The following is a 21493-nucleotide window of genomic DNA, read 5'->3' on the forward strand; positions in this document are numbered from 1 at the left end:
TACTGTGGTAATGATTTCCATCTTTGCAATCTCAGAAGACTAGTTTGCCACACCAGTTTTCTCTCTAGTACAGTGGAAGTACTTGACCCCTCCGCTAGTAGGTAAATCATGTTAGTCAATTGGATACTTAGGCGGCTTGTACACGCAGCCACATAGGAATGGAAGTCTAAGCAGGAATGATTGTCATTCTCCCTGTAGATTGGCCCTTATTCTGGGAATATTGCGGAATCTGTTTATTGCCTGACATGAGCAGAGGTAGAAGACCTACTCCTGTTTGCCATGAAGAGCACATGATGGGTAAGCAGCACAAGGCTCAGCTGTCTGCAATGAGCTTAATGAAACATTTAAAACAATTGTGACAGCCTGGGCACCATGAAGAAGTCCTAGCTCAACTGCCTAAGAAACAAGAGACCTTAGGATCCAGGATCTATTCCATCCCCACAATTCAAAAACAGTAAGCTTGCAATCATTTCTGGTCCTTTTTATCCATTAGGGTGCCTCTTCCTACCTTTCTTTCCATCAAATGGACTAGAAGAAAGTCAGCCTTGGTACTCCAGCATGCAAGTAAAGGTGTTTGTGTGTGTGTGTGTGTATATGTATATGTATATGTATATGTATACATCTATATCTATCTTCACAAGATCCTGCATGGAGACTGGTTGCACCGGCTTGAACAGTTTGTCCTGAATGCAGAACAGTTTGAAACGTCTAGCCCTTACAGTTAGTGAAATATTGCTGAATAAAGCTTATTATCATCACTAACCCTAAAGAGGTAAGTTATCTGTGGCTAAAGGTGTTCTTAATGACTGTTGTTTGTACCCACGCCTTTATAAAATCTTGACGGTGGTTGTTGAGTTACCCTAAGCAGGACTTGTTACATGATGTGGGAATTAGCCCACCATTCTGTCATGTCTCATTGCAAAAGATGATCCACTTTGTATGTGAGTGAGCTTTCTGCTCTAGAACTATACTATGCCCCTCAGCTGGGCGCTAGTGACCAGATAGGTCCCTCTGGTTTTTGTAACTGGTAACTTTGTTTTGTGTGTATGAAATGTTTTGTTTCGGTAGTGGTTTGCTTCGAGTTCAGGACTTTTTTGGGGGGAGGTAAGGCAGGGTAATCCCCCTTTAGTCCATGGACATGGGACTATTTTAGGAGTAACACCTTTTAATTTGAGAAACATCCTTGAACAGCATAGGCAGCGATAAAATGCCTACGTACTAGTATCATCATGTTAAATGACCCTGTCAAAGTTGTTTCAATGCACCACCCTATGTGTTAGCTTTGCATGTAGATCTGTGTTCACTGAACATCTTGAGACTTGTGTGCGGCATCTCTAACAATATTTAAGGCTGTAACTTGAACACAAAGTGCTATAGTCTCATTTTCTCTGCTTGTAATTTTTTTTTTTTTTTACTGAATGGTCAATGACGTTGGTGAGTTATTAATTGTGCCCTACAGCATTTTGAATATCTATAACCCTTCACCTCATGGAGTAAGTCATGACTGCTAGACCTCACTACCTACAAGAGATTGAGGTGTCAAAGGTGAACATATTGCTATCCGGTCCTCTTACTTTCCTCGTAACTAAAGAAAGGGCTCACTTTTACTCTCACTGCATGTGTACTCTCACTGCATGTGTACTCTCACTGCATGTTTACGCTCCATGCACGGTTAAATTTAAAATATTCTTCTGCACGGTATATCTTTCTAGTTCTGCTTTCTCTGGCTGCCTTTTTAACTGGCTTCCTGCAATGTAATTGAACTGCTACTTGCACGTGTGTTGCCCGTTAGAAGTGTTCAGTACTGGATATTTAATAAACGCAAATATTTACCCTCTCACACCAAGCGGAGTGCGCTGTGTAACATTCAAGTTTTTTGCTTTCCGTGTACCTCATGTTAAGCTCCGTATTGTAACCAGTGAGGTACATTATCTCAGATTAACTCCCCCAGAGTGTGTGTATATGTAGGTGTTTCTACATATATGTGTATGTATATATGTATATATATGTGTGTATATGTGTGTGTGTGTAATATATAATTATTTTTTACATTTATTATGGATACTTCTGCCTGTGGATTCCTCACCTTCTGAATACCCCCTGCACCAGCATAACGTGGAAATTCTTTCCGAGCTCTCCCATGAGGACGTCATAATAGCACGGCTCCGCTCGCGACTCCGAATTACATCATCGAGGCCATAAGAAGACGTCGGCGTGCTGACGTCAGTTCCCTTTTTTCCGCGCCGTCCTCGCAAACAGTTTTTCTAGGGGCTCTCCATTTTCTATAGAGAACTTTGTATCCTCAAGGATTTCCAATGGCTACTTCTAGATAGTCTGGGTTTAAATCCTGCAGAGAGTGCGGTGTTCACATGTCGATCACTGACCCGCATGATGATTGCCTCTGGTGCTTATCATCGGAACACGACGTCGATGAATCCGAAGGCCATTAAGGAGCGTGAGGCTAAGCGGTTTATAGCCAGAGCCGAGAAGTAGAAGAGGGGTCGTAAAAGAACGAAGTTGTCATCTTTTCATACTTCGAAATCAAGAAAACATAAGTCTAAGAGGAGACATGGCTCTCGGCGCCGTTCGTCGAAGGTCAGGGCTTCGAGGTCGCCTTCTCCAGGTAAGCGACTTCAAAGACAGGACTTTGTTTCTCCAACTCCATCTCCACGGGTGACGCCGGTTCCATCTCCAGTTCCGAGGGCTCTTCGTCTCATGAAGGTTCTCCGGCTCCTGCTATGTCTCCGACGCCCGGGGAGTCTTCTCCAGGCCATGTGGCTTCACCTGTGCGGGCGCCGTCCCTGGTTCCGCAGGCTCCGGCCTCAGGTGATTCCGCTTCAGGAAGGTACGGATCCATATCCTCCATTTCCTGTTCCTGGATCAGACCCTACGCATTTTCTTAATGCGATGTTTGGTATGTTTGCCAGGGCCTCTACTCCATCTGATGTGCCTTCGGGCCCTGTGGGTCCTTTGACCTTTAACTTTGGTGTGCCTCACCACTATGCTCAAGCACCCTTTGTGTGCCATTCTTGTTGTCGACTCCGGCTTGGCATTTCCCGGTGTCGAGTCGGCGCCGCCTCGAATTCGATCGACGCCGAGGTTTGAAGCTGAGGCTCCTCCATCTACGCTGTTGATGTCCTCACCGGCGCCGGGCTTGGGGACGCCGATTCTTAAACAGCGCTCTAGGAGAGAGGCGCAGAGACTCGTTGAGGAGGAGGAATATGCACAGGATCAGGAGGAAGGAGAAATTGTTGAATCTGTGGACGAGTTTGAGGGCTTACAGGAGGGCCATTGGGTTGGGTACTTCTCCTGAGTATGATCTGTCATCCCCGAAGGCTGGAATATTACAAGACATTGCTCCTTATCATGTAGTAATAAGGAAGGTGGTTGAATTGCTTGATCTGCAGCTTCCCTCAGCGGAGGTAAAATCTAATATCCTTACAGAGTTTCTTAATACAACTTCTTCAGCCTCTGAACTACTGCTACCCTTTATGATGCCTGAATGGAGTCTATAATGGAAGTTTGGCAGAAGCCTTAGTCTGCTCCTGCAGTTTCAAGTTCCATTTCAAGAAGGTACAGGCCTGCTCCTGGGGATCCGGCTTTTCTGTCTTCACATCCATCTCCAGAAAGCTTGGTGGTCCAGGCTTCTTGTTCGAAGCAATCTTCTGGTTCTTTCCCTACCATACCTGGTGATAGGGATTCTAAAAAAAAATGGAGCAGGCAGCAAAGAAGGTATTCTCTTCTGCGAGTATTTGGTTCAAAGGCTGACTCTGCCTTGCAGTGTTTTAAGAATAGCAGGGCTACTGCAAGGTATCTGGACCTCCAGGTGCAGTCCGGGGGATACGGCTACAAGCGGTATCGTGGTTTGGAAGAGCTGCTTCCTTTCGTGGCCGCCAGCTGGCTCAACAGGGCGAGCAGCAGCAGAACCCTTTGTACAAATCGTACAGAGGGAAGAATAAAGGGCGTCTTAGGGGAGCCTCTCTGCAGCAATCCTCCTCCATCACTTCTCCTCCCGCCACCGTTGGTACTTCAGGAAAGCAGTTCTAGATCCCCCATCGTAGAACATGTTGGTCCGGTAGGGCGTCGGGTGTCACACTTTCTACAAGATTGGAAACTGATCACTTCAGATCGTTGTGTTTTAAATCTTGTAGAGAATGGGTATGCCCTCCCTTTTTTAGGTCTTGCCTGGCAAAAGCAGCGCATGCGCTGCTCTCGCCATGCGAGTGCCTTTTGCTATCAATTCAGCCAAAGCTGAATGCACGCGCGTCCAGATAGACAAAGATGGCTGCGCTCGCCATCACGTACGGACAAAAAAATGCACTTTTTAGGGATGTGCACACGTGTGCCCATTTTTTTTTTTTGTCCGTACGTGTGCATGGTGGCGTGCTTTCGCTTTCCCACCCTCCCTCCATCTGGGCCCTAAGTACCGGCACAGGCGCGTAATGCTTTTATTTACTTTATTTTCACTTTCGCGATCACTCAGGGGTTAGGCCAAGGTACCGGCACACGCGTGTAATGCTTTTATTAACTTTATTCACTTTCGCGGCACATGCACTTTATCTTCAGCCATGTTAAGCTAAAGCGCGGGTGCCGGGATTGTTGAAAAAGTAAAGAAATAGATGTTATTCTATTTGTTTACTTTTGCTACAATCGCGGCACCCGCGCTTTAGCTTATGGCTGTAGGTAAAGCGCGGGTGCCACGATTGTCACACTTCTCGAGGTCAGACGATAGCCAGTTACAGGCACAGTGTACAAAAGGGTGCTCAGCCTAGCCATAGATGACTACACCTTGACACACCCTACAACACACTCGGACATAGGACACTTAAGACGGGGAGTGTGGAACTTTCACCGGGGCACACTTCTTTCTTTACAAAGAATTGGACACGAGCATGAAAACACCGCATGGAACATCTCCCCCTTTCACAGTACATCTCCAGAGTCCATCCTCTAAGTTATCACGTGTTAGTTGGTTTGTTGCATGTTTTTGTGTGGGCTATACGTTGGGAGTACTCGTGGACTGTCCTTGCTTCCTGTGTGGTGTTTTGTAAAAAGATTGGCTTCATATACATTTGCCTATATGTTTCAGTAATTCAGGTTTCACAATAATTTTACAAAGAATAATCTTTTTCTATGCGGCAGACTAGTCCTGATTTGTATATTAGACCGTTTTTTTATTATTTTTGTATCCTTTTAACATATATATGTTTAGTTTAAAAAAAAAACGTGAAACACATTCAGTAGCTAGCTGACTACAGCACAAACATAACTACTACATCTTAACACGTAGCTAATGTTCACTATCAAGTTTTCTTATAATATTTGTGTTTCTAAACAAACTAACACATTCCACTAGGACCAAATGGAATACAAGTTCTTCAGGACAGCTGTTTTATTATTAATTTATTTCTAATGCATTTCTGTTGGTCTTTGCGTGCATCATCGAAAGACCCTTTCTTGTAAATCTAAACCGAGTTTACTATCTTTTTGTCATCTGCCCATAGAGGGCAGCAGTGCAGCATGTTGGACAGGGCTTGGTATTTGCTCATTTCTGCTGGCAGAATAGCTCAGTTGACAACAAACAGCCATGTTGAATCTGTAACCTGCAAGTTTGAACCGATCCCGTGCTTCTACTCCGCATTTAATTCTCCCTAGAGGGCCCTGCAGTGCTATAAAACCGACAGCGCTTCAATGCTTTGAGCCCTAGTAACCTGTTTTTAGCTTAATAATCCCTTTCATCCTTGTGAAAGGCACCCACCTCTCATCTGATGTATGTCAATACAACATGATGCAGGCATTGATGCGTGTATGAATACATTAATCTACGCTGGGACAGTATGATGGCCCCAATCATTAGCATACAAGATGTTATCAAATAAAGCCCCCCTGTCTGGCTTTCCTGGGCCAGAAATTCTATTGCCCTTACCCCTTACGCAACAGACAGTGTGCCAGACACTTGTCTGCTATGCTATAAACAAGGTACCCCAAACAGCAGCCATCATAGGCCTCGCCTCTAACTTCAGGGATATAACCGATTCCAGGTCATTATGTTTACAGCAGCCAAGACCATGCTTCACTCAACATAGTGTTCACCAAGGCAATCTGGTGTTCATTGCCACATAACTGCCTCAGCAGGCTGTCTATTGTCTCCAAGATGAGGTTGCTGATACAATTTCTTTCTCTCACTTTGGGACTCTGGGACCCTTCAACCTTCTGCGCAGATACTGTTGATTCTCTAAGCTGCCTTGTGGGCCTAAAGTGACCCTGCTGCCTACCCCAGTGGGAACTGGGAGTGTTTCTCTCATGTATCTTAGGGCTCAGCAGTGTATGAACAATGCAAGGATACTATCTAAACATTTGTTAGGGACTAACCTTTCATTAGAGGTCCACCAAAATAGTTTTGCATGCCTGCTCACCTCTGGGGGGGGAAAGTACTGCTTTAACCCTGGCTTGCAAGGTTGTAGTTGGAACCACAGGCTTTTACTTGAAAGTGGGATTCTGCCTGTGTGCTAAGTCACTTATTGTGCTTGTGGCCATAAAGTGGGCTCACACCTCTAGCCCTGAATCCTGCTACATATATTTTGCAGTAGCAGGATGGACCTTGTGAAACTTCCCACTGGTGTGTCACACCAACCCAGTGCTGTGTCGTTCAGATTCGTGGTCAGCGAAGATCTGGCCTCCATCTCCTGGGTTGGGGCAAGGGTGAATTGGCCTTCTGGTCACGGAGCAACACAAAAGGAATCTTTACTTTTTCAACAATCGAGGCACCTGCGCTTAACTAAAGTAAAGCACGAATGCCGCGAGTGTTCAAAAAGTAAAAAAATAGATTTGTAAGCCCCCCAGTGTACAAAAATCCATATTGTACTGACAACTTGAAATAAAAACACAATGCCTGTGAAATGTCTTTTTGTAACACTGCATTTGGCACCCACACATATAATTAAATGAATATTGCAGCAAAGTTGCAAAAAAAATGTGATTTGTACAGCACACCTTGCTATACCCTCACAACCTTGTAAGCTCACATAGCACTGGGGATTTATCCGCACCCCTGCCTGTTTTGAGGGAGCCTGGCATATATATCCATCGCAGCCTGAAGTCAGTATTTGTCACCTTGTCATGAGTTGGCTGGTGCAATGTAAGACTCCTTTGGATGGGGTGTGTCCTGCGGTTGTGGTACTAAAGAGTATGGTGGGCAGAACTGTTGGGCCTGGGTGCGCACTCTATGTAGGCAACACACACCAAGTGTGTTAGTACTTCCGCTCGTGTAGTCGTGCAGGAGTGTCCCAGAGTCTACCTGTACAAGTGTCACTGTGCATGCATTCGAGCCATGTGACTCAATGAATTGTGTGGCTGCCGGCTGAGAAGTTTCACAGTGCACATGCGCTGCACATGTTGCCGATGGTGACTGTTTGCACATCAGTGTCCCATGTGCTTGGCCGCCCGTGTGTCTCAGTGAGTGTTGCTACACGTATCCGCGGACCTTGCAATTTGTCAACAGGGGGTGAATCATTGTTGCTTCATGCATTCCACTACTGTCAGTCACAGCATCCACAAGTACCTCAGTCCTATCTAAATCTTGTTTTACGGCTCTTTTAGCAGCTGCAAAATTCAACTCTCTGGGCACTTTCAATAAAAACAAGCCTAAAAAATGCAATAGGTCTCACCTGTCATTAAGTTAAAGCCATTTGCTTTGCTATACAATACCATTAGCAAAGCAAATGGCTTTAACTTAATCATGTCAGCCCATTAATGAAAAGCCTACATTGGCTCCCTGTTGGTAAGCGCTGTGCCTTTTAAGATGGGTTGCATCATCTTCAAAGCACTACACTGCAACGGCCCGGCTTTTATCTCTGCGCGCTTACACCGTTACATTCCCTCTCGAAACCTTAGATCCTCCCACTTGAATTTGTTGGTAATTCCTTCAGCCAAACCGATTAAGTATGGCGGACTAAGGGTTTCTGTCTTTGTTCCGCAATTTTGAAATTCCCTCCCAGCGGAGATTAGATCTTTGACTTCCCATGTCCAATTTAGGAAACAGTTAAAGATTTGATTTTTCACTCAAGCATATTCTGATTAAGCAATCCTCCTGCCACTGCCGTGATCCTCACTTGAGCGCCAAGAAACTGTTGGTGTACGTGCGCTTAATAAATGCTTTTAACATAACAGTCCATACAAGTGGAAAAAAATTACCTACGCGTTTCGGCTTGCGCCTTCTACTGGGTCATAGTGTTGTACTGAGTGTCAATTTAAAGGGAAAACACTCCCTTTCACCACCACCAATTAAAAACCGGTATCACTTTTAAAGGGGACACAGCCAAAAATTAAATTAGTAGATTCATCACATTGCTATTCCAAATATGTGTCATGAAAGATATATTAAGCAGCATAGAGAAATATATAAATGGAATTTATTTTGCCTTGTAAAGTGTGTGTGTGTGTGTGTGTGTGTGTGTGTCTGTGTATATAAATATATATATTTTTTTTTCACTTAAAAAAACCATAGGTTTCACACATGTTATAGTTAGGTGGATATTTCACTCGTAAAAAACCAATGAAATTCCCCCGTTATAGTTAGTTGAGAACTATAACTCGCGCGCCCGCAATCATCTGCTCATGACGTCACATATTACATCACTCATGACATGGTCAGTGGCATCACTCATGACATCACTGATGACATCATCCTTGTGATAGAGTGGCGGTCGTGCGAGTTATAGTTATCTAAACTAACTATAACGGGGGAATTTCATTGGTTTTTTACGAGTGAAATATCCACCTAACTATAACATGTGTGAAACCTATGGTTTTTTAAGTGAATTTGTATGGTTTTTTAAATGCTAAGTTATGTATGTATTTGTTTTATATATATTTTTTTCAATAAACTACGTATTAATTTTTTTTTTTTATGGTTTTTCACCGTGCGCGCACCTCCGATTTAAAAAAAAAAAAAAAAAAAAAAAAAAAAAAATGTAAATGTTTTTTTCTGCCTTCGGGGTCCTTCAGGGACCCCCTGACCAAGGCTAGGGGGTCAGGAACTCTCTACCCTGCCCCCTTTTCACGTTCGCCACCTTCCTTTTCCACTCTCGCACTGAAAACAAACAAAATGGCGGCCGACACTTCCTAATTTCGACCGAATCGAACGTTGACTGACATGTAACAACCAATCCGAATTACGCTCACGCACGTTAGGGTGCGCGCACGGTGCGCGGCTATAGATATGTATGTGCTTTTAACTGCAATTTTCTCAGGAACTACTGAACAGATTGACTCCATATATGCAAAAGGCACATCCCTGACCTGAGGACTACCTCTCTGCCAAATTTCAAGTAATTCTGTTCAGCCGTTCGGGTTGTACCTTAGACTAAAGGTCCTATGGGAAAATGCATGGGGAAAACACGTTTTGGGACCCCCCTTTTTTCTCGGCCCCCGCTTGACGAATCCCCCCGAGACTTTCAGGGTAGGAGCGGAGCGGAGCGCCCCATTAGTTTTGAAAATTTTGCGAAGATTCGTCAACCGGCGCCAAAGTTATTCAAAATAGAATTTTGAGATTTCCTATGGAAACGCGGTCCTAACTATAACTATCTACTGGCGACCGCCAGTAGATAATATATGTGTGTTTGTATGTATGTATGTATGTATGTATGTATGGGTATATAACCAGTCCGTGTTATAGATTCCTTTCTCAGCAACCAAACGGGTACGGATCACAATGTGGAGATTAGAAAATCCTTTTTATTGCAGTTACAAGTGCATCAAATAATAATTCAAGCAAGAGCCCAGCGTGATGTTTCAACTGCGTTTCTGCGGTCTTGATCACATGACGCGCTGGACCTATCAAAACATAGATGTATAGATTATCTATCTATATCACGGGATAGAATGCAAGTTGCTCATACCAGTAATTAAAAAGGAAGAAATATTAATTTTCGAAAAAAGTGACATCTCATGTTTGCTAAATAATGTACAAACAAGTATGAAACATAAAATTAATATCTAAATATATACATTTAGATGGACCGCACCAAAACGTTCTTATTTTTAGTCGCAACATTGTGTGCATAGATCACAAGATGTAATTGATTAATAATAGCATAGTGCTCAAAGAACTGCGATATAAATACAAAAGCAGTACCGGACTTTCCAATGTACATTTCCTGGTATTTAAATGAGTCGCATACAATTAAGTATATGTGCAAAATGTGCATAGAAAAAGTGCAAGGTGTCAAATAATATAAATAGATAGCAGCTTTACACAAACACTCTCAAAAGATAGAGTAAAATGCAAGTGCATACTGAACATTTAAAAAAAAGCGCAGAAATTCAGATCATCCATCTATTAAATAGATTTTAAAGTACAGAGTTCATTAGAACAAGACAGGAAGGTCAATAAAGTGCAAATGTGATGTAAACAATCCTTATGCATATGAGCAATATAATATATTTAATTAGTGCAAATCGTATAATACTATACAAGTGAGCCAAGGAGCTAAAACACTCTGTAAAACCGGGGAACCCAGGTAAAACAAATGAAACAGAGATAAAACCAAGTAAAAAGCCACCTTGATTCATATGAAAAAACATCACTTATGATGGAATCAGACATAAAGTGCAATTGTATATTAGATAAGATAGTCAGAGTGATACATAAAATATAGTCATTGTCAACTTGACAGTGCATATTGTAAAAGGTCCAAAGAGCTACAAAAAAAACCCCAGAGCAATCCCTTCTAAAACCTGGTAAAACTAGGCGAACCTAGAATAAAACCGAGTAGAAGCAGAAATAAAAACAGTTAAAATGCATCTAAGAACCCACAATATATAATGATGGCACAAATAACATAAACCCAAGATTATAAAAAGTTATGCAAGTCGTCACTGGTGTTAAGGTCATTTGGCATCTTAGTATCCAGTAGCATAATAAATTCCAATTCCAGTTGTCTTGATCTTTTCTCTGTATTACCGCCCCTGCTGCTCTTGGGTATAGAACCTATAACGTAGTAGCTTAGGTCATTCAGGTTGTTATTGTGGATCAATTTAAGTGTCGTGCCACTGGGTAGTTAGGATCTGAGTTAACTACTGCACTAAAATGTTGGAGAATCCTGTTAAACACTTGCAATTTGGTACTTCCAACATAAAGTAAATGGCAAGTACATTCCAAAATGTACTCTGCAAAGTCTGTTCTACCAGTGAAGTGACCTTGAATTTTAATCGGTTGGGGACTAAAAGCAGTGGTGTACTCGAAGTATTTTTACCAAATTTGCACATGCGGCACGAACTACACTTGAAAAAACCTGATCTAACTGATAACCAAGTATTGGAAGTAGTTACTTCGGGACTAGTTTTGACAAGTGGGTCTCATCGATGGTGCTAGTCTAAAAGTGAGTGATGGGAGCTCGGGAAAAATTTGCGATAATGTAATATCGGATCGTACAATAGGCCAGTTTTTATATAAAAGTTTACGCACTGGTCTTGTCTGCTGTAAGTGGTTATCAATCTGATTGTATTAACAGGTTCAACATCATTAAGGATATTACTGCTGGTGGTCTGAATAGGCAGAGTACTGGAAATAGTTGCTACTGATAGACACTCCTCCCTAGTATGACTGTTGGCTGTGTCAAGGGCTACACTGAGTTCTTTTGTCTTGTGGCCTCTGGCTCTGAATCTTTCAAAAGCTTCCGATTGGCACTTTTTGAGGTCTTCTTCATGACTGCAGATACGCCTAATTCTCAGAAATTCTCCGTACGGCATACTGCAGATGAGATGGTTAGGTTGGGAGCTGCTGGCGTGGAGTACAGAGTTGCCAGCTGTTGTCTTCCTATGCAGTTTGGTATGGATTGCCTTATCCCTAATGTATATCTCAACATCAAGAAATTGAACTCTTTCATTGCTGATGTCAGCCGTCAAGTTAAGATTGAGCGTGTTGACATTAAGACTATCCACAAACTGTGTAGCCAATTCAACAGATCCTTTCCAGATTAGACAAACGTCGTCGATAAATCTCCACCAATGGAGTACATGCTTATCATAAACAGACTTGTGGGTAGCCCTAAGGACATCCTCCTCCCACCAGCCAACGTGTAAACACGCATAGCTAGGGGAGAAGCATGCCCCCATCGCCACACCACATAGCTGTTGAAAAACTTCTTGTTAAACAGATGTCAATCATTCTTAAAATAATTTTGTTGTGATCGTACATATGAATACTTCGTTTTTCTAAAACATAGCTTACTGCATTGATACCGTCAGAATGGGGGATGCTGGTATAAAGTGAACAAATACCCATAACGATTAAAAGACCGTCTTCTTCCCATTCAACTCTTTCAAGTTTGCTTAAAAAGTGACCAGTGTCTCTGATAAAAGAAGGTAGACTTTCTACAAAATCATGTAAGAAATTATCCGCATATTTGGACATCGCTTCCAACAAGCTTTTCTGTGCTGAAATAATCTGTCTACCTGGCACCGGTACAACATTTTTGTGAACTTTTGGCATCAAGTATAGTACTGGAGTGATAGGATATTCATTTCTTAAACAGTATTCATTTTTAGCCGACAATCCCACATGTTTCCATTGGGCCAACTCAGTAAAAACAGTGTCTTTAATTTGTCTTAATTCTAGAAAGGTTGCTTTTCTGTAACATTCAGCATCGTTGAGATGGCGCAAAGCTTCTTCCATGTAAAGTGTCCTCGGCCACAGCACAATATTACCCCCCTTATCTTCCTTATTGATGATGTCTGTGTTTACACTCTGTTCAAATTCCGAGCTTTCGCTGATGCGGTTTCCAAGGTGGGCGAAGCAATATTTAATTTCCTCCTCATTTTATCATACGCTTGTAGAGTGCTACAAGCTCTTTGCTCTGTAACATTCCCCAAAGGGGATACTTTTTATGAGGGGTGTTTGGTGTGAACTCCCAGCATATAAAAGTGTTTCCCGCTGTTGGTTTCCTAAATACTGTACTCCCCAATGTATCTCCAGCCACACAAACCTTAATGTCCAAGAACTCTGATAGTCTACTCCTATGCCCAACAAAGTCTAAATTTAGACCATTGGTATTTAATTCCAAATGAACTGATCAACTTCTGCCTCTGTGCCCTGCCACAGCATAAAGACTTAAAGATTAATCAATGAATCTTGACCAAATTAAAATCTTTATAGACCAATGTTTCGTTTCTGAGCCTCCGAGTACCTGCTCCTCCCACCAGCCGAGATGTAAATTAGCATAGCTGGGGGTGAAGCGGGTGCCCCTGTTCTTGCTGGAACATTTCATTCCCAAACAGAAAAATATTTTTGATTAGGCAGCATTCCATCATTTCCAATATCATTTGATTATGGGTTGCAAATCTCATAGGTTTCATTCTCAGGAACTGTTCTGTTGCTTAGTCCATCTCTGTCTAATGCTCATATAGAGAGTGGATATGTCTAACGTCACAAGTACCATGTTTTGTTCCCATTTGATGTCCTATATTTTCCTGAGTTTATTGAATCCCTCAAGTATGATGGAAGAGTCTTTACCAACGAGTTCAGGAAATAGTCCATATATTTAGAAACTTTCTCAAAAAGACTTTGTTGGGCAGATATTATATGATGAACCCATCCATTCAGGACTTTCTTTGGACACTCCCGATATGTAAGTTATGAATGACTGACTAAGGTCACTTTTTTTTTATAACCGCTATGATTTACATCTCATAAACCCATGGTCCTAGCTTACACATACTGCTTCTTGGACATTATGTTGGGATGTGTTTTATTTGGTGCAGAACCCCATAGGTGTTTAAGCTCAGGCATGTGTTTTTTTCTGGACATATGGGTTACATTAGGTAGCCTTCAATAGGTTAGTGTATGGACAAAGTCAGTTCATTTAATCAGTTAAGACTATTTCCACCACCCTTTATGTGATAGATTTATATATAGTTTTCATGGTTTAAGATCTTTTTATTAATGGTAATTTTTTCTGGAGGTAGAAAGTTCTCGGAGAGCTATAAAAAAAAAATACAAAGGGAACACCAGGGGTGGCCATTTTAGCAGCCGCTAACTGCAAGCATTGTGTGCTGTATAGTATTCTAGAAGATTTGCAGGTCTCTGGTCCTAGAGGATTGCTTGGTGCATCCCTATTGAGATGTATGTGCAAGGAGGTACATGGGTACATACTCATGTAGATGTCTTTCAAATGTGATTGTTTTTTTTTTTTTTTTCCAATCAAGACAAGTTACCTTAGTGGACACCTTAAACGCTACCCCTAGTACTACCGATTTTACAATTTTGAAACTGAAAACATGCAAGTGGAAATTCTCAGATAGCCGGGTTTGAAATATGCGCTTTGTAGTGCCTGTGGAAATGTTTTGAGATTGGAACAGTAGTCTGGGTTTGAAATGTAACAATAGTCTAGGTTTGAAAAGTGTGGGTATGTAGTGTACTCATGCAGATGAGCGGGCATGTAAGGCATATGAGCACATATGATGGTGTAGTTGCTGACTTTAGAAAGTTAAGTTACCCAGTGGCTCATGACTTGTTTGACGAGTTGTACAAGTGTTCTGAGAGAATACGTTACCGTTGGGTTGGTAGCCAACTCTTTGGTGTGTATGGAGAAAACTACATAGCATGTGGGTAAGAATGGGTGTATGTTTAGTAGCCAAGAAATGGAAGCAGCACGTATAATTGTTTTTTACCTTTTTTTTCTTGCCTGTTAGTGACAGCTGCCTTGGTGAGTTACTAGTCTAGTCAAACTAGGCTGGTTATACATCATGACTATAATGTCTAATATTCGCTTATTCTGACGTTTTCTTTTTTTGTTTTGTTTTTTGCCCCCCTTAGGATTCCTTTTGGAACATACGTCTCACATTTATGGCGATAGTGGGTGTTAGGGCAGATTTCTGCCAAGCGCAGCACTGCGCTTGTGCTGGAAAATAAGCTTGTGGATTGAACGTGGCACATACATACTCTTTGCCTTGAAGACTCCCAGAACATCTTAACCAGCAGCAAATTGTTCGGGACAACTTATTTATTTTTGTTATATTTTGGAGGGCATTGAGTTGTATGGTTATCTTAAAACAGTGTGGCAAATATAAAGATCAAGAACATCGTAAAGAGATCATCCCGATTTGTATTTTGCCTGACCAGTGCCTACCTGCAGTACATGCTGCTGCCCAGCTTGGAGTACAGTGGATATCTCGTTTGGAGCTATGCTAATACCTGCTTCCAAAGGCCGGAGAAGTTACTGAACCCTCATCTTTCAAAGAATAAAGAAGTTGTCCATCGAAAGAATTTTTGAATGTTTTCTGCCACAACTTTTTCCAGGGGCATTGTTTTTCCCTCCCGTCTACTTTTTTTACATTTGTCATCATGAACCGTCCAGCACCAGTGGAGATCACCTATGATGGTATGCGCTTCCTGATAACCCACAACCCAACAAATGCAACTCTCAACAAGTTCACAGAGGTAATTAATAAACTTATGTGAGCATAATATAGTAAATGGCAACATTCTGTATTTTTCTTTTTTAAATGAGTTTTACATTTTTGGAGTGTACCCAGTTAATATGTAGCAAAGAATCATTAATGTGCAACCAGACACTGGGCTGTTGTTTTCTGTTTGAAACATCTGGGGAGGACTGGTTGTACTATTGCATGTCTATGCGAAATACATTTTATTACGTGCTTGAGAAGGGCCTCACTTCCTCAAACTTCCAACACAGTTGTTACTACCATTTGGTGCCTATGTTAGCATGATGCAGATGTTAATTGTATATGTGCATTTTCTAGGAACTGTATAAAAATGTTGGATAAAACGTATGATTTATTAAGTCTCTCCCAAAATTCAGTGAATCTAGGCGCCACCAGGATTGTTTTGCTCTTTTCGGTCAAGAGTCGATGTCACAGGGTTAGGGTCATCTGCAATGGTTTTGTTTTCAGTTGGGTGTTAAATGGAACTATGAGGTAGTCCTATCTTGCTTATTCAATATGCCTTTCAGTTGTCTTGGAAACATTCATGAGATTTCTTAACAGGAGCTCTTGGGTGCGAGGAGTTTTCTTGAGATCCTGGGTGAGTCTCTGGTTACTGTGCAAAGTCTGGGCCATCAGTAGAATTGTAATTTCACTGTACTTAGATGGCTACGTTACCACCTTTTGGCCACTTCACACTCCAGTGCTGGGAAAGGTCTAGCTTTTAATGGTCTATGCTAGGTGACGGGATTAGAAACTAAAACTTAGCATGGTATGGTAAATAACATCAATGTAATGTCTGGCCAGTGCTGTATCTTCAAAGAAGCATGCCTTTTATTGGGTAATTTAAAAAATGATACTCGAGGAAAACCAGGAGTCTCTATTACTTTGAGCAAAAAAAGATTCAAACATTTTTTTTATTATTTCAGATCATTTTTATTGAAAAAGAAATAGAAAAAGACAAGACATACAATAAATGACACATGAAATCCCAGTACATAACAAACAGCTAGTACCTGAGACTGGCAAGTCTATAGATGGGTCACACCCATCACGGACATATATGAATACAAATTCCTCGCAAACAGAGCAATAAAATCAATAGGTCTGGACAGTAATTCAGGCCCTCACATCCGAGAACATTGACTAGCTCATGGACTAGCTTATACCAAGTTAAATTAAGTTAAATTAAAGTAAAGAAACAGATATGTTATGAAACCACGTACAGCACACCAAGGTCCGATTGCGCTATGTTGATTGGGCGCCCTAATTGCCAGTGCCTTATTTCACTTGTGTGAAGATTCAAACATTTTTATTGTATTCAAGCACTAGGTGTTATAATTTCGAAGGACCCTGAACCCTGTTAACAATCTTATCCAGGCGATTGATGTGCTGTCAGGTCGAACATGTCCAAATATGAACCTACAATGGCACCCACCATCTGATGCAGTGTATGGCAGTGACCCTGTGGACACGTATATCGAAGACACCCCACACTCATAAGAACCGGTATATACCACAGTTATAGACCTTCACAGAGGAGGGTCGATTAACAATTTTCAAAGCGGGGTGCTGGTTAAAAAGGCATGCGCCACGTTATGAAAATCCTTTTCATTACTGCCAATCTAATCCCTAGCCTGGTGTGACGGGGCAACAGCCTAGTTTAGGGTGCTCTTAGTGTGTTTTAGTAGAGGAAATTTCTGCAGAAAGGGGCTACCTCCAATGGGATAGCAGATTGTGGACTCCACTGTGTGTTTGTGGTGATGAGGTCGGTGAGAAAAAAAGCAGATTTAAAAATATTTTTTTTTTAAATCCAAAAACATCCATATCAGCCGTTTATTCCGAACCATACAGAGTGCCTCTGTCCCAAAATTAGATTAGTGCACAGTGTATTAATTGAACTGTTAAAAGGATATCTTGTGCTGCCAACAAACAATCCAGACAACTTCTCACTCCGAAATAGTAACACAAGTCATTTCATGTTATTCCTATTTAGTCTTAATTGAATTTACCCGAGGGTTTGCCTTTTTATGGCTTGCATCGGTTTGCTTGCTGCCCGTTGTTGTATCTAATATTTTTGAAACTTAAATAATGAATTGACATGCCATGACCCATTTGTTGGAAATATGTAACTTTGTACGTTAACTGACAAAGTATACTCTTTGCTGAGAAACGTTCACCAGCCAATTAACCAACTCTTTTCTTGTCAAACATGGTGGTAAAAGTTGTCTTTCTGATTAGCGCGTTTTTGTTTTTCACAAATGTCACAGTCTGCTATGGCAAGCAAATTAAATCTACTCTTAGCTGCCTAGAGTAGTCTGTAATGAATTCTCGTTTGTCATTTATACAGCACACGGATGCCCAACCAGGGCCTCCGAGCACTAATAAAGAGCCACCGAACAAAGCCTGCTCTGAGACTTAAATAGCCAGGTCTTTTACTGTTACCTGAAAACTTTTTCGCGCGAGCAATGACGAAGCAAAGGGAGGAAAAGCATTCCGCAGTTTATAGGCGAGGAATTGAAAGGATAGGCCTCCCTCTCTGGCTCTTCTGAACCTGAACCGAATGGCAAGTCTTTGACTGTAGGACCTCCTAGTCCTTGCAGCAACATAAGGCTGAATCAGATGTTTAAGAAATACGGTAACCCGAGTTGGTAAAGGTCTGAAATGCCCTAAACGTAGGGCCTTAAATTTGATCCACAGGAATCTAATGAAGGGTGACGAGATGATCAAAACTGACTGAAATGTCAAAATCTGTAGAAACGGGCAACTTCATTCTGAATAATTTGCAGTCATTTAATTTGTCCGGGAGATGTCAGAATACATTTTGCCCACTCCTGGGAGTGCATTGATAAGCCCATCCGCAACAGCCAATGTTATTGTCTTTGGTGTACTTTTCTAAATTATTCTGTGTTTTAAAGTTGCAGGCAAGTTGGCGGCTATTGTTTTCTTGCAGTAATTATTTAGTGTTTTTTTCGGCATTGCATCTTTCGTAGATGGACATTCTTGAATTTTGTACTGTAGAAAATTCGAGATTTTATTTTACCTCCCATGGAGAACCCCCAGGGCCCAGCTTTCAGCCTCTGGTTCATAGTGAGTTACTTTAGCGTATCTACGCACAGGGCCAGGGAAAATTTCAGTCCTTTGTCACCTTCTGCTCAAAAAGTGAAAAATTCAGACTTCAGTGCCTTTTCATCCTGTAGTTAAACGCCTTTGCTGACGTGTAAGTGTGTCTATTGCCTTTACTCAAAACTGGAGGCTTAAAAATGTGAAATTTGTAATTTTAACTTCTAAAAATCTGAGACAGAGGTGCCAAGTTTTTTTAATATTAGGAACACAACTGTGATGCCCCCTTCTCATGCATGAAGTCAGCCATTGGGGACTTCTGCGTATAAAAGGTGCAGAAAAGAAAGTTCCTGGATGTGCTAGAGGTTCTCCTTAACTGGGTTCTGAAATCTTCTGCTTTAAAAAACACACAGCTCACTTCTCTGGATGGAACCTCTTACCATTGTGCAGCTAAAAAAAATTGATGCGACTTTTTATATCTCCTTTCCTTTGTATAACGGTGACGTTGGCAACCTTGTAGACTATTGCCATTGACTAGCTTGGTCTGCGACTCACCTTCCTAGTTGACTTTCATCATGAAATCAACAGCTTTATCGAAAGTTCATTATCAACAGATATCCTTTTCTTCAGTCACCTTCTCCCAGTGTCCCTGCCATACTGATAGTGTTTACACTGTTTGCAGCTGGTGGGAAGGTGGTCGATACTTCCAATCAGCTATCGCTGACCGTGCCCTTTGTGCTTCGTACACCATTCCTTCCCTCTGAAAGTATTAGAATGTCCTCTACTTTTGGAAACTATACGGAAAAATGATATTCAAAAGATTGTTTCAGATGAAGAGCTGTCTTAAACTGTGTACAGCCTACAACAGATGAAAGTTCAATATGTCCCAGACTATGAACAGGAGTTGTATCATGAGGACATTTACAAAGATCAGGTATTTCAATATATATGAATCTTACTATCAAAGAGACTGTGCCAGACTTTTGCATGAACCATCTGAACAGGAGCTGATACAAACTGTTTCCGAGTTTCCGAGTTATTTTTATAACTGACAGTGAAAGTTGCCATAAAGGTGCTGCTAGAATTGTTAAATGTTGTGCTAATACTTTCTTTTGGTCAGCCAACCACTTCCACAGCAGCAGTTACCACCTCCACCAACACAGGTGCTATATCCAGTGCAGAATGGTAATGATGAAACTCTGAACACAGATTATGTGCTACAATGGAGACTTCCTCATGGATGTGGATAACGTCCATGAAATTCAGATCACTGACCGAGCAATTCAGTCATTTCAGATAGTGATCAAGAATCCCCCATCTCAATTGCATTCCAAATTAAATGATAGCTTAGAGTTTCACGCTCTGATCAAAAGAGCAGCTAAGAAATTGGTCTTTCCCATGAAGAGGTTTCCCCCCCCCCCCCTATGATTTGGAGAAATTCAGAGTTCATCCCAGTTCTTGATTGTCTGACACTAGTGACTTCAACGGATACAAAAAATGCTGGACTCTGCATTAGCTGTAGAGCCTTGAATATAAATACTATCCTCTCAAATCTTTGCTATCCCATTTCGCAGGTCACCCAAGCTCCGATTCAGTCATTGGTGTGGCAGCCCCATGAACAACACTCAATCCAGTCACACCTACATCTGCTCCATTTTAAAGCAGATGGATGCTTTGGTCAAAAGAATGTCCACGTGAAGCGGGACAGAATTTTTTCTTTTTTTAAGAAATAGTGCACAAGTGGGTCTCGCTGCATGCCCGTGGGCAGAATGCCCAAATTCTTTAATTTATAAAAACAAATCTTGCCACCTGCGGGTCTCACTGCATGCCCATGGGCGGCGGGCCCAAATTATTTATAAATAGTGCTCCTGTAATCACACCATCCATTTTAAGCCTGTGTATGGTGGTCAGGGCGGGACAAAACCTACTTGCTCTTTGGTGTCCAAGTTTCGAGCAGCAGCAGTGTTCACCGGGCACCTCCAGGCAGGGGCATGTAATACAGCACGTGAGTAAACAAACACCTTGCCTGCGTGCTGACCCACTCCTTGGATTTGGCTTAGTGGTCAACACTGGACCAATAAAGGAACTTCACAGGCACTTTTGATTAAAAAAAAAAAAAAAAAAAAAAAAATAATAAAAACAAAAAACTTTTCTACAAAACTGCAGATTTTGCAATTTGTTTTTGCAAACCACGAAATCCTGAAGGATCTGCAACTTACACGCATTAAAAACCGAACCTTAGGTCTGGCAAAAGGTGTCATTTGCCAGGTCGAAATGGCAGTTTAAAACCGCACACACAGGCTACAATGGTAGGCCCGAGACATGTTTAAAAGGGCTACTTTTGCGCGTGGCACAATGTGTTGCAGGCCCACTAGTAGCTTTCAACGTGCTGCAAGCCCACTAGAAGCATTTAATTTACTGGCCCGTGTATATGTAGTACCACTTTACTAGGGACTTACAAGTAAATTAAATGTGCTAGTTGGGTTGTTGTCAATTTTGCCATGTTTAAAGGATAAAGTTAACATTTGGGATGAGGGTAAAGTCAAGATCGTCTAGAATTGAGCAACATTTGCTTCTTTATCTGCTGCTTGGCATGGGCGTGTGGCCTATATTTAGCAGTAATGGCGACCATCAGCAGCCCAGATGTTGCCAAAAAAGTAACCCCAATAAGTTGTGAGGAGAAGATAGTTATTCACTTACTTGGGGCATCGTGGAACATGAAATGCTTATGTTGTATTCATTTAGGCAATGTGAACAATGGTATGGTTACGGTGCTCTACATAATGTGAAATAATGTTCACGGTGTTCAACATCCTTGGGAATTACGGATTCTGACTGATTGTGGTGTTTTATATATTGGGCTAGTGTACAAGTGTTCTGGCTTTGGTGTTTAGTAAACTTTGCAACATGAATATTGGCACTGCTCTGTTTTTGTTCTATAACATACTGGGGCATTATGTGAACTTTATGGCAATGCTGCCTGCATTAC

General features: G+C 41.7%; 1 protein-coding gene across 11 annotated transcripts in view; it reads left to right on the top strand.

The window, feature by feature from the left end:
- The window catches only part of PTP4A2 (protein tyrosine phosphatase 4A2), a 216412-nt gene that overhangs the window by 35205 nt on the left and 159714 nt on the right, over positions 1 to 21493 (top strand). For 9 of the 11 annotated variants that reach the window (XR_014979958.1, XM_085648463.1, XM_085648461.1 and 6 more), the window contains exon 2: positions 14816 to 15439. The exons of the other annotated variants lie outside the window; for them this stretch is intronic. Coding sequence is in view for 8 of the 9 variants with exons in the window: in XM_085648463.1 (XP_085504589.1) it covers positions 15344 to 15439 (96 nt within the window). In the remaining variant the exon portion in view is untranslated. The remainder of the gene's footprint in view (positions 1 to 14815; positions 15440 to 21493) is intronic. 11 annotated transcript variants of the gene reach the window in all.

This window comes from Triturus cristatus, chromosome 3_2 (genome assembly GCF_964204655.1).
Source record: "Triturus cristatus chromosome 3_2, aTriCri1.1, whole genome shotgun sequence".
NCBI classification, from domain to species: Eukaryota; Metazoa; Chordata; class Amphibia; order Caudata; family Salamandridae; genus Triturus; species Triturus cristatus.